Genomic DNA, 11,925 nt, shown 5'->3' on the forward strand with positions numbered 1-11,925 from the left:
TCCCGGGTCCCGGGCCCCCCCCGGCCGGGCCGCGCGTGGGGGGGCGCTCGGCCCGCTACCGCGGGCCTCGCACCCCCCCTCGCGCGGCCCGGCATCGGCGGCACAATGCTCCGGCTATCCTAGGCTCTCTTAAGCTCTCCTTTGTTGACTGCTTTTTTAAAAAATAATTAAAAAGGGGGATGTGTGGGATTCGAACCTGGCCTCCTGGCCGTGTCATGTGATGTGTATGCACTGACCATGTTATGTGGTCCCCCTATTGCTCAGGCTAAGCTATCCCTTATCCAGGCTAGGCTGTCTCTCATCTTCACCTGGGCTAACCTCACTTGGCCATCTTTAGCTCAATCCAGTATAGTACCCAAGTATTTTTCCTTTCTCAGCCAATCAAGGAGCTTGCAGCTTTAGCTTAGTTAGCCAATCAAATCAATCTTTCATTGCCGTATATACCTGATCTACTATACACAAATAACTTTAGAGAAATAGCAGTCCAAACATTATAATTAGTATCATTAGATAGCCTCAATTGATGCGAAACTAATGGTCCAATTTGCATGATTATACGATGTGTTTTGAGTATTGTATTGCGTATTCGGAGCTTAATTGAAAAGACTTCATAGAAGTGCTTGTAAAGGGTGTCACGTGCTTCCCTCTCCAGACAAGGGCTATTTGATTCTACTATAACACAACAACGAAAAGGCCGATTCAAATGCAACTTGGATCATTGTTTTCGCATCAATTGAGGCTATTAAATGATACCAATTGTAATGTTTGAATTGCTGTTGTTGTAAAGTTATTTGAATGTGTATGAGAGAGTATAAGTATATTAAACTTAGATCATGTGACTTAGTGCACTAAAACACTAGCTGCATAATCTAAACTTACTAAATCCTTAGTCTCATACTAGTGCCAATCCTCCAGCCAATGAGGAGCCTGGATCTAAGTGTGCACAGACGAATTTCCTAATTAGGAAGGAGGTCTCAGCCCAACACAATATCCCTCCTAAAAGTCGGGCATATTGTTGTTAGCACATAGAAAAGGCAAATAGATATAATTATAAACAATTAATCGATCACGTTTTTATATCGAGGTAGTTATTGGTCGTGATATGTTAAAAGTACTTATATTAAGTACATAATATCGTAGGTGATTTATTAGTTCTATAATATCACAATAGGAGACTTCAAGTTGGGCGTAACATCCATAAACACTTATATCGCACATAAACAGACGTTATCATAATATTTATTTCGTAATAACCATAAGATACATTAACGCTTTTTACTTTTTACTTAAGAAACACAAACCCCTCTACCAATTTTGCGATTCAATGTCCCTCCGAACATGTATCTGGCCAGGAGTAGGAATATCTCTCGGGGGCTCTATCACAGGGTCGTGAGTACACTCCGTCGTGATCGCCAGGCCCTGGGTCGACCCTTGCAAGTCATTTGCGTATATCTTGACGTCGTACTGACTGTTGCTGGTGTCGATGTTCTTGTATCTCCGGCTACTGTGGCTCTCCTTGAGATTGCTCAACTTGTACTGGTTTGGGGGGTACCGCGAGCCCGACGAGTGCATCGTAACCTTGGTAATAACCGGCTTCACGTATCTCTGAAGTAGCGGCGCTAGGGTTGGTATGCTGGCAACAATCATGCCTAGCCACAGCTCGAGCAAGCTGATGAGCGCAATGTCTGTGGTATGGTACGATGCGTCGGGGTGCTCGATCGAGTCCTTCGTTGCAGCTAGTCGCCAGCACATGACGCCAATGGTGCTATTGCATGTTAATTGCGGTGGACTCGTTAGGAGATGTTCTAGATATGAACTTACACAAGACCAATGCTGAACATAACGCTGATAGCAATCTTGTTGCGCAGAGGCATTTTCAGCCCCCAAAGCCAAGGCATAGGCAATACGAAGATCGCCAGATCCACTACCAAGTTAAAGCTGATCGAGGTGAACTCTTGGTCTGACGTGTCTCGGCATGAGCCCCACGGTACCGGATTCCACAGTTGATCGATGGGTTTGCAAATGGTCATGAACACGGCAAGGAAAGCGACGAAATAGCACGCAACCACTGCCATGAGAGAGTACGACCAGTTCTTAAACGACCGTGTCGAGAATATTCTCGTGTAAAGCCATAGCACGGAGAATTTGATAGCGACAGTCCCCACGAGCCACGCAATGGAAGAGGGAAGGACGAGGATCTAATTCGTCTTGTTAGAAAGTGGACGTATCAGAGAGTTTATTGTAATTGGGTCATACCTTGGCCTGTATGGCAAGTTCCTCAGGAGTGAGATCGGCTTGAGGTTTACCGGCGCCGTTGTCAATAGCCCAGACGGCGACGCCTTCGAACGTAATTGTGCTTGCCTATTCATCATGCCGTTTAGAATTCGGCGTACGATGGCGATGAGACGGAAATTTAAACGCATAGGTAGATGACTTACAAAAGCGATAAGAACAAACAAGTCGTCGAGGTAGAACGACCGCCTCATCAACCTGGCTGCCCAGAGACGCAGCAGTAGAATCACACCGACGATAACGGTAAACGCTATCATCCATCTTAGAAGCGTCTCGCCTCGTGGGCCCCGGCCTGGCATTTTGAATACTATTCAGTGAGGACCAAATAGTGGTGATATTCGGTAATATTCAAACGCCACGGCGCCGTGGCACAAGGTGTGTGCAGTTGAGTGGCTCGGTATAATACAGATTCGACGACATCCAACGAGCCCGACTTCGAGAAAAGTAGGCAGAGCGCTTATTTTCAGATAGAAAAACATAAAAGATCGCCACATACACCTTACGGGGAGGCGGCAATCAAGGCATACACAATTGCTGTTTTAGCGCTGATTCATTCGTCTTCAGGTCAGCACCAGTAGACCAACTGCGGTCTTATGAGGGGTAAGTATATCAAGAACAAGACCGCTGTACTACTATATGTAGATTAGTGGTCAGATGGCCGGCACATCTCATGGTGGCTCTGCAGCATTGTGGAGTGTGCTGATGTATGTATATGCCAGGTATCTAAGCGGCGGAGCTGTTGGATCAAGGCCAAGGTCAAGGAATAGTTCTTCTGTGATGCAACGTCCGCAATACCCAATACGGCCGTAATGCCGTCCGCCAATCACTGGGTAGAATCCTTCCGCAGGTAGTCTTCTGCTTCTGAACAAGTAAGTTAGGACGATGTAGTATTCTCATAATGGTAGCAATGCTACTCCAGCACATGGTATCGTCTCGAAAAGGTTATCAAAGGAAGGGATTCCCAACGCATGTTAAATTAGAAGAATTCGTCTAGCAAACCCGTTGAAGCAGGCCGGTCACACTCTTCCATTCCCAGTTTCTGCAGTGTTTTTGTTATTGATTTAAGCGCTCGAGTGAAGAGTGATGGGAAACGCCTTGGAAAGTGATACAACGACGGTTTCAGAGGTCGAACTGAAGCCAACTTCGACCATTATACACGATGACTTTGGGTGGTTTTATGTTGTGCCCTACCTTGTATGGGAGTTCACACGGAGCAATTTTGCCACGTTCGTGATCCCGAACTCGACCTTTGGAATTTTGGGCGCTCTCGTACCTACATTTGCTACTGTAGGATCAAACGGGCCGCCTACGGCTCTCGAAGTTCTCCAACGATTTCCCACCGTCATCGCATTTAACTGGTACAACGTACTAGTTTTCGACCTCGGCAACCAGCGCTCAGCGGAATCGATCCAGGAGGATCTTCTAAATAAGCCGTGGCGGCCTATACCGACCGGGAAAGTTACCCCGGAACAAACCCGGAGAGCTTTACTTCTTTTCATCCCGATCTCACTATGGCTCAACTACAGCCTTGGAGTCTGGGAGCAAGGCGTCATGGTGCCTATTTTGAGTTACCTTTACAACGATTTGAGAGGCGGTGACGAGATCGTCCGGGACCTGATTATCGCGGTTGCGTACGGAGTTGCCCATAGCGCCTCTCTGAAGATTGCTATTGGCAATGACATCAGTCGAGAAGCATTTATATGGGTAGCCATAATTAGCGGTGTCATTCTGACTACGATGCAAGTTCAGGACCTGAAGGATCAAGCGGGGGATAGAACGCGAGGGCGTCGAACGGTGGTCCTGTTCATAGGAGAGTGGTTTTCGAGGACGTCCATCGCCTTCTTCGTGGCACTCTGGTCTCTCGTTTGCACTAGGTTCTGGCACCTCGGTCTATTGGCGTTCTCTTTACCAGGAATAATTGGAATCGTGGTTATCACCAGGGTTCTGCTTAAGCGAACGCCGGCGGAGGATTCTCAAACGTGGAAGTGGTGGTGCTTGTGGACGATAACTCTGTTTTCCTTGCCTGTGATTGCGATGACCGGTAGTTGATGTAACGGTTAGGAAGGTCACATACTAGGTCACAGACCGTAAAGGATGTGGAATGCGGGCCGGGGGTATGGATACTGTGGTCCCTTACCAGCCTTGTGGTTGGAACTAGATAAAGAATCTACCGTAAACTAGCCTTCTATCGGTAACGATCATGCAATTTTAGTAGTTTAAATGTCAAACAAGCTTTGTTGTTGCTCGGCTTCCTCTAGTGTATGTAGTCTGTAGATGCCAATCGCAAGTGCTGACGGTGGCTTATAAGAGGGTTACAATGCAGGATTTAGTAGCAAATGGGTGACGAATTACGATGAATAAGTATGTCAAACCAATATCTGGTTGGTTGGTTTGAGAATCGGAGTGAGGGCCATATTATCGGGCCATGAACCAGGGGACTATTGTACATAAGGTGCGTGGTACGGGGCAAGTAGTGGATAAAATAATTTGCATACCACTAACAATTTGTTAAGGGTTATATGGGGAAATTGGTGGGCCGGGGTAACAAATTGTTAGTGGTAGGTATGCAAATTATTTTGTCCACTACTTGCGGGGTCACAGTGGTACGTACCTACCTTAGGTACTTTATGTACTTACACTAGAGGTGCACGTGGTTTATGAAACTCGGTAAAGCACCGGAGTACCTTGCATGTATCTAATCTCATAGGTAGTGATGGAGCCTTATCTACATAATACCTATAATTACACTACTTCGCAATATGTGCCTTAGTTTAGGTTAGATACCCAATGTATGGATGTGGCGTGGGAACACAGCAGCGTTCCTTTAAAGTCGTAAAGCTTCAAATGTTAAACATACCCGAAGTTGAGGAGAATTGACCAGGAGGGGCTTTAACTCCGTCCCCCCCCCGGCCTACATCTCTACCAAGATTACAAGTACTTGTGCTGTCTACGTAAACTCGACGACCGCACCCTAAAGGGTGCTGCGCTTTAATTAAGGATTGGCCCTGTAATTCGGGATTGATCCGAAATACTTCCGAACAGGAGGGCTTCCCATATATTCTAAAAGTATTTTCAAACTTCCATCCATTTTCATAATATTTCGTGATATTATGAAAATATTGTTTCCTTTTCAGGATTTAATGAAGGTGGGAATAGCCTCTTATTCGCCGTAATCCTTGTACGCTATCCCCAATTACAGGGCTAATGCCTAATTAAAGCGCAGCACCCGAAGGGGGCGGTCGTCGAATGTATGAAGACAGCACAAGTACCTTGAACACTCAGCTTCCGGGCATCGTATCTTGATTAGGTAGTGCGGGAATATACATACTATGTATGTTGTCATGGATTCATGCCCGAGAGATAGTGTACAAGCAGCTCTGCTGTGCCGCTCAGCCTGCTTTGTCACCAAGGAAGATACCGAGGAAGATGTCCAGAATCTGGAATTAAATTACCTTCCCGGGTTGTTTTGCCCGTCAGCTCATGCATCTCACGTAGAGATCGGATCCGAGTCGGCCGCGAAGAGTCTAGATTTTCCCTGTGAATCACTCTTAAGCAAGCTCACATTGCCTGTCTCACCTACATGCACACATGTGCTTCCGTACTCTGCGGGCGTTAGGTTCGACTTGGCAAGATAGAGTAGTGTACGGTAGCACTAGACACACTCGACAGCGATGATCTTTCGCTCAGAGTTACTTCTGCTGTATTCCGCCTGCGCGGCGGCATTAGCCCTCCAGCCACACTCCTCGAATTCACTTCTATCCCGCGATGTTGAGGCTTCTGTAAACAGCTCGGAATGTCGCTGCTTCCCGGGCGATGCTTGTTGGCCATCCAGGTCAGAATGGAGCCAGTTCAACAAGACAATCAACGGCAAACTAGTTGCAACAGTTCCTCTGGCCAGCGTTTGCCATAATAGCGGATTTGGACGGTACGATGCTGATGCGTGCACAAAGCTCATATCCGTATGGGACTATCCTGTTACTCACTATGAGAGCTCGTCATCCCCTATGGCCCCCTTTTTCGCCAATATGAGCTGCGACCCCTATACACCGCCTGATGCCCAATGTGTAGTTGGCTCCTTAATTCAGTATGCCGTAAACGCCTCTTCGGCTCAGGACTACCAATCGACAATTGCTTTTGCGCAGCAGCACAATATCCGTCTGGTGATCCGTAACACCGGTCATGATTACTTTGGCAAGTCGACCGGTGCTGGTGGCTTAGCTATCTGGACACACCACTTAAAGGACATCACTGTTAGCGACTACTCCTCGCAGCATTACACTGGTACGGGATCATTCACCATAATTTTTAAGGGCAAATAACTAACAGTAACTATAGGCAAGGCGATTAAGGTTGGCGCCGGAGTGCAGAATGGTGAGGCTCAGCGTGTAGCACATGCGAACGGCCTCGTAATTGTCGGTGGCGACTCTTCAACTGTCGGGTTAGCTGGCGGATATTCGCAGGGTGGTGGTCATGGGCCCCTTGTATCCACATTAGGGCTCGCCGCCGACCAGACGCTCGAGTGGGAGATTGTGACCTCTACCGGGAAACACTTAATCGCTACCCCTTATGAAAACTCAGATTTATATTGGGCTCTTTCAGGGGGTGGCGGCGGCACCTACGCAGCCGTGCTGTCTTTAACCGTTAAGGCTCATCCGGATTTTGACCTTGTTTCTGTCGGCAACCTTACGTTCAATCTCGAAACTACGTCGGAGGCATTCTGGGATAGCTTTACAGTATTTCTCGGAAGCTTAACTAATATCACTGATGCCGGTGCCGTGTGCATCTGGATGCTCTCGAACACGAGCTTCACAATCCAGTCCGTAACGGCCCCAAACTTAAACCCTGAGCAATTAACAGCCTTGCTACAACCTACTATCGACCAGCTAGAAAGGGTGAAATTACCTTATCGTGAGTTCCCTTTTTAATCTATCCATGCCTATAGAGTTTCGTAATTGGTCTAACATTATCGATAGAGTATGCTGTTAAAGACTTCACCAACTTCCTTGATAGCTTCCATTCCATGAGCGCAGAACCCAATGTGACTCAAGCTAATATTGGTGGTCGTCTAATTCCACGCTCGCTATTATCGAATGACTCTGTAGCGACGCTCACCGACGCATTGAAGTTCGTAGTTGGTGAAGGCGCAATTCTGTCGGGACTTTCTGTTAATGTCAACCGCACGCCGAGTGCTCCGAATGCCGTGAATCCTGCTTGGCGTTCTACGGCTTTTAGTTCTGTCTTTGGCACGTAAGTCTTACCCTGGTTGCCGCTCCTAATCCATATACATATTACTAACGCTTGGCGCCAACAGCTATTACAATCATCTGAACAACAGCGCCAACATAGCAGATCAGGAACTCATTAGGAACTCGATGGTGCCGAGATTGTCTGCTATAACTCCTAATGGCGCTGCGTACCTGAATGAGGCCGACTTTGGTCAGTCTGACTTCCAACAGGTATTCTACGGTAGCAATTATGATAAGCTCTTAGCTATTAAGAGGAAGTATGATCCGAATGACACGTTCTACGGCCAAACAGCCGTAGGAAGTGAGTATTGGGAGATACGACAGGATGGACGGTTATGCAAGGTTAGGTAATGGTGAACGGTGCCACTATTCAACCAGCATCTTCATTTACTATCTTTGATGTACCATTAGTTATATTATATTACGAAGAATTTAATATATGCATGGAGGCAACAGGAGGAAGAGGCACGCCATACTAGGTTCCACTACTCAGTGTACCTGTAAGAATGGTGTTTTATCACGAGAAGAACATGGGATAAAAAGGGACCCCTACACCAACGTGTGGTTTCATTCTTGTATTTACTTACTTGGAAGACGTCAACTTATACATGTGATGCATTCTAGATGCCTAAAGAAGTTAATAAACGCTCATTGCCGCAGAGCCGAGCTACTAGTCGCTAAGGATTTGATAAATACATAACTTGAATCCTTGGCATATGTCTTCGGTATAGTGTAGGAGCGGTTTTGACCTAGTTAAGCGCTTTCAAATCCGTGCAGTTTCGCTAGACCTGCCGATTCCCGCCGGTATTTGCGAGCGGGACGCGAGGTTGGCGGCGATTATAACCCTATTTCGTCACCAGGCTATACTCGTTTCGATCGACCCCTTGCATATCTTTCATATTTTGGTCCATGTTGAGAAGGTAGTAGGTAGTATAACCGGATCAAGAGTATCCTAGCTTGAAATATTGAATCCTTCGAGACGACTTACACACATTACATACGGATTACATATATATTATCTTCGGCGGCTGGGGTGCGTACGTTGGTTCCAAATCACCGGAAACAGGGGCAGGGTAATAACCCTCCAACGGCTCCGCTGCAGATTACACGTTCACCTTGGGGTAACATCGACAAAGATTCCTCATGTTCTATCGTCTCTCGCATACGACGTTTCCGTACACGTGCTTATCGTTATATGTGGGCAAAACCGCTTTTCTGAATAGTTAAAGTGGCAGTGAGATATCTGGATGTGACGTCGGAGGTAGCATCTCGCTATTGTGTAGTACCTTAAGAGGTAGGTATTGTATTGTACATAGTGTACCGCATGGGTGTGAGTTTAGCAGAATCGTCACATTCCCCCACCACCACTACAATCTTCCCCTGTCGATACGCATACTAACTAGGTCACGACAATGCCCCATTACTATTACACTATGGGGATACACGTTTCTTTTTATATATCATATGTAAGTCCTAAATGGAGAAGCCGTATCCCCATTAGAAGAGATAATGCGGCCAATCGGGCCGTCGTCGTCGTAGTCTAGAATCATACCTTAAGGCTTAGGTAGTTAGGTCTTACATACGTGGGACCTGGGTATGTATGTCTTCGTGGGCAAAATAAGCACTGTAATGATCGTAAAATAATTACATTAACCGTAAACCGGAAATAAGCATGGCAATTAAAAATACCTATAGTAAATATCTAGGTACCTACCTGGTATTTTCTTATAGCAGTCGTAGGGAGAAAAAAAGAAGAAGAAAACAGGGTTTAGGCCCAACCACTGCACCGCTTCATCACCGTTCTAGGACTACAGCCAGTAAAAGCGACAGTATTAATTATGCCCATGCATGCTCGTAGTGATCTCTTTCCTTTACCGTAATCATTATCTCATATGTGCCATACCTGGTACATGATACTGAGCAGCTCAATAGAGCAGCTTCACCTAGGTAGCTGGCTGTATGAGAAGCTCGCAGTTATCGTTTAATTATTCTATGTTGTTGTTGTTGTTGCTGCTGTTGTCGAACGATCTGTTCTGATGCTTTACCCGATGCTTCTCGCCGCCGTTGCTGGGCTCTTCGCCCACAATGGCGTCTTCATCCGCGGCGAATGGCATCTCCATATTCCACAGATCGTAGCTGTCCACTTTCTACTATGGCTAGGTACGGCAGGTCTCGCGTACCAAGCCCGGGGCTTCGTTTCCGTGGGCGAAGCTTTTCGTGAGGCTTCCATTATAGCGGCGTCGTATTTCACTGCTATGTTTACTAGCATGACGATTTATCGCTTGTTCTTCCACCGCCTGTCTAAGTTCCCAGGACCAAAGCTCGCTGCTGTCACTAAGCTATGGCACGTATTCAAGATTCGACACTCGACAAACCACCTGTGGTTGAAAGAGCTACACGAGAAGTATGGAAGTGTCATACGAACAGGTAGATACCTATATACCCCTATTCTACACCGGCGTCGGCTGATCTTAATATTTTATATTTGCTAACTATTTCGAATAGGCCCTAATGAAGTTACCATTGTCCACCCAGCTGCGTTTAGGCTGCTTGATGGGTGGGGGACTTCTACTACTAAAGATATATGGTATGATATCTTGAAGCCGAGGAGCTCTGCTGTCTTCACTCGGAGTGAACAGGAGCACAAAGATGGCCGTAGGGCCTGGGTGCAGGCGATCTCCGGGAAAAGTAAGGGGACTCTCACCCAACAAGGCCCGACTTATGTTAAGGGGCTCATCGACTGACGTGTTACCCAGCCATGAATTCGTTTAACCCGCGCATTTCTCAACATGTGCAGGAATTATGTGACTGTTTCCGCGGATTTGGTGGTACTCGGCCAGTTCATATAGACGAACAAGTGTCTCGGTTTACTTTCGACGTAGTTGGAGACATATTGTTCAACCAAGACTGGGGACTCGTTAAGACCCAGGCCTGGCATCCATTTTTCGACCACCGAGACCGTGCTTTTGAACTGGTCGGGCCTATTAATGATGTGACTTGGCTCGCACACATGATCTTCACCTTAGCCCCTTTCTGGCATCGCGTTCAAGATTGGTTTAAGATGGTTGCGTTCTGCGAAGGCCGGATGAAGCAACGTATAAACGTAAGTTTCCTCTTATCGAGGAATAATATCATACTAACGGTAGTATAATATAGGAGGGCGATAATATAGACCAGGCGGATATGGCAAGTCACTTCATCGACGAGTACCAAAAACTCCATAGGTTCCATACCATAGAGGAACGCGACCTTTATCTTCACGGAACAGCTGTTACAGCTGTAGTCGCAGGCAGGTGAGCTAGCTATAACCCCTATCCTCTCCCTAATAATTTTATAATGATCCTAGTACATATACTAACACGCCCTTGTCTATTATAGCGATACCACCCGGGCCGCTCTTATTGCTTCATGTTGGTTTCTTGCGCGGTATCCCGAGCACGCTAAGAAAATATACGAAGAGACTCAAGGTGTAGATACGAGGGACCCTAACGCTCTTGCTGCCCTGCCTCACCTCGAGGGGTTCATACAGGAGACCTTGCGGCTCGTACCACCCGCCATGACTGGTGCTGCACGAATAACCGGACCGGATGGTTTGATGGTTGGTGACGTCTTAATCCCTCCTTATACCAAGGTCACGGCGCCCAAATATGTCATCATGCGAAGTAAGTACAGAACAATGGACATACCCCTCAAGATGCCTACCTAGGTAGGTACCTATCTATTAAAACCATCGGCTAATCTGTATAATAAGTGGAATCTGCCTTTGCCCACCCCGACGACTTCATCCCCGAGCGGTGGTACTCGCGACCCGAGCTCATCCTCGACAAGCGCGCCTTCGGGCCCTTCTCGACCGGCGGCCGGCAATGCGTCGGCAAGCCCATCGCGTACGCAGAGCTTCGGCTCTTTGCCGCTGGCCTAGTCCGGGATTTCAATATTAAATTTGCGCCTGGCTACGACCCGATGACGATGTGGCGCGAGATGAAAGACCAGATCACGGCGCAGCCCGGACCGGTGGAGATCATCTTTGAGCCTCGCGAGAAGGCGATTTGATTGTCCCCTTGAGAATCTAGTGTGAGTTTCTTGGAGGGGATATGGTTTGGTGTAAGGAGCCTTGGGTTGTGGTTAGGTATTATAATAACGTTATGAGCTGAGATGGAGGCGGTTCGGGTTGGCACGTTGCTAAAGGCTTAGGCTTGGCTAGACGAATAGCTTGGATACCCTTAACTTGATCTCAGCTGTCTTTCGCATTATTTCCTCTGACTCGGTTAGCTGGAGGTCTGTTTTGCTTCTCGAGTGATTCATCGAGCATAGAGCCTTGGGTTATAACTGGGGAGCGTAGCCTATCTGCGCCAACCAGAATACATGAGGCAAACGATACCGGCAAATA

At 47.1% G+C, this 11,925-nt stretch overlaps 4 protein-coding genes across 4 annotated transcripts; 3 read left to right on the forward strand and 1 right to left on the reverse strand.

Moving 5' to 3' along the window:
* Nucleotides 1–1,305: 1,305 nt before the first annotated feature.
* On the reverse strand, nt 1,306–2,591 carry F5Y00DRAFT_258335 (uncharacterized protein; the record flags this gene model as incomplete). Its single annotated transcript, XM_048010685.1, has 4 exons — nt 1,306–1,765; nt 1,822–2,198; nt 2,257–2,361; nt 2,439–2,591. The coding sequence occupies 4 exons, from the start codon at nt 2,589–2,591 to the stop codon at nt 1,306–1,308; spliced, it is 1,095 nt and encodes a 364-aa protein (XP_047868420.1).
* A 563-nt stretch (nt 2,592–3,154) lies between these two features.
* Nucleotides 3,155–4,748, forward strand: F5Y00DRAFT_226775 (UbiA prenyltransferase family-domain-containing protein). The gene has a single exon (XM_048006385.1). The coding sequence runs from the start codon at nt 3,376–3,378 to the stop codon at nt 4,339–4,341; it is 966 nt and encodes a 321-aa protein (XP_047868421.1). The 5' UTR covers nt 3,155–3,375; the 3' UTR covers nt 4,342–4,748.
* Nucleotides 4,749–5,433: 685 nt separating this feature from the next.
* Nucleotides 5,434–8,199, forward strand: F5Y00DRAFT_226776 (FAD binding domain-containing protein). The gene is made up of 4 exons (XM_048006386.1): nt 5,434–6,573; nt 6,628–7,200; nt 7,266–7,539; nt 7,604–8,199. Exons 1-4 carry the CDS (start codon nt 5,964–5,966, stop codon nt 7,887–7,889), a joined length of 1,743 nt encoding a protein of 580 aa, XP_047868422.1. The 5' UTR covers nt 5,434–5,963; the 3' UTR covers nt 7,890–8,199.
* A 1,233-nt stretch (nt 8,200–9,432) lies between these two features.
* F5Y00DRAFT_174090 (cytochrome P450) lies at nt 9,433–11,920 on the forward strand. Its single transcript, XM_048004908.1, has 6 exons — nt 9,433–9,965; nt 10,044–10,226; nt 10,295–10,641; nt 10,695–10,831; nt 10,917–11,200; nt 11,290–11,920. The coding sequence occupies exons 1-6, from the start codon at nt 9,575–9,577 to the stop codon at nt 11,586–11,588; spliced, it is 1,641 nt and encodes a 546-aa protein (XP_047868423.1). The 5' UTR covers nt 9,433–9,574; the 3' UTR covers nt 11,589–11,920.
* The last annotated feature ends 5 nt before the right edge of the window (nt 11,921–11,925 follow it).

Source organism: Daldinia vernicosa (genome assembly GCF_022497035.1).
Source record: "Daldinia vernicosa strain CBS 139.73 unplaced genomic scaffold F5Y00scaffold_6, whole genome shotgun sequence".
NCBI lineage: Eukaryota > Fungi > Ascomycota > Sordariomycetes > Xylariales > Hypoxylaceae > Daldinia > Daldinia vernicosa.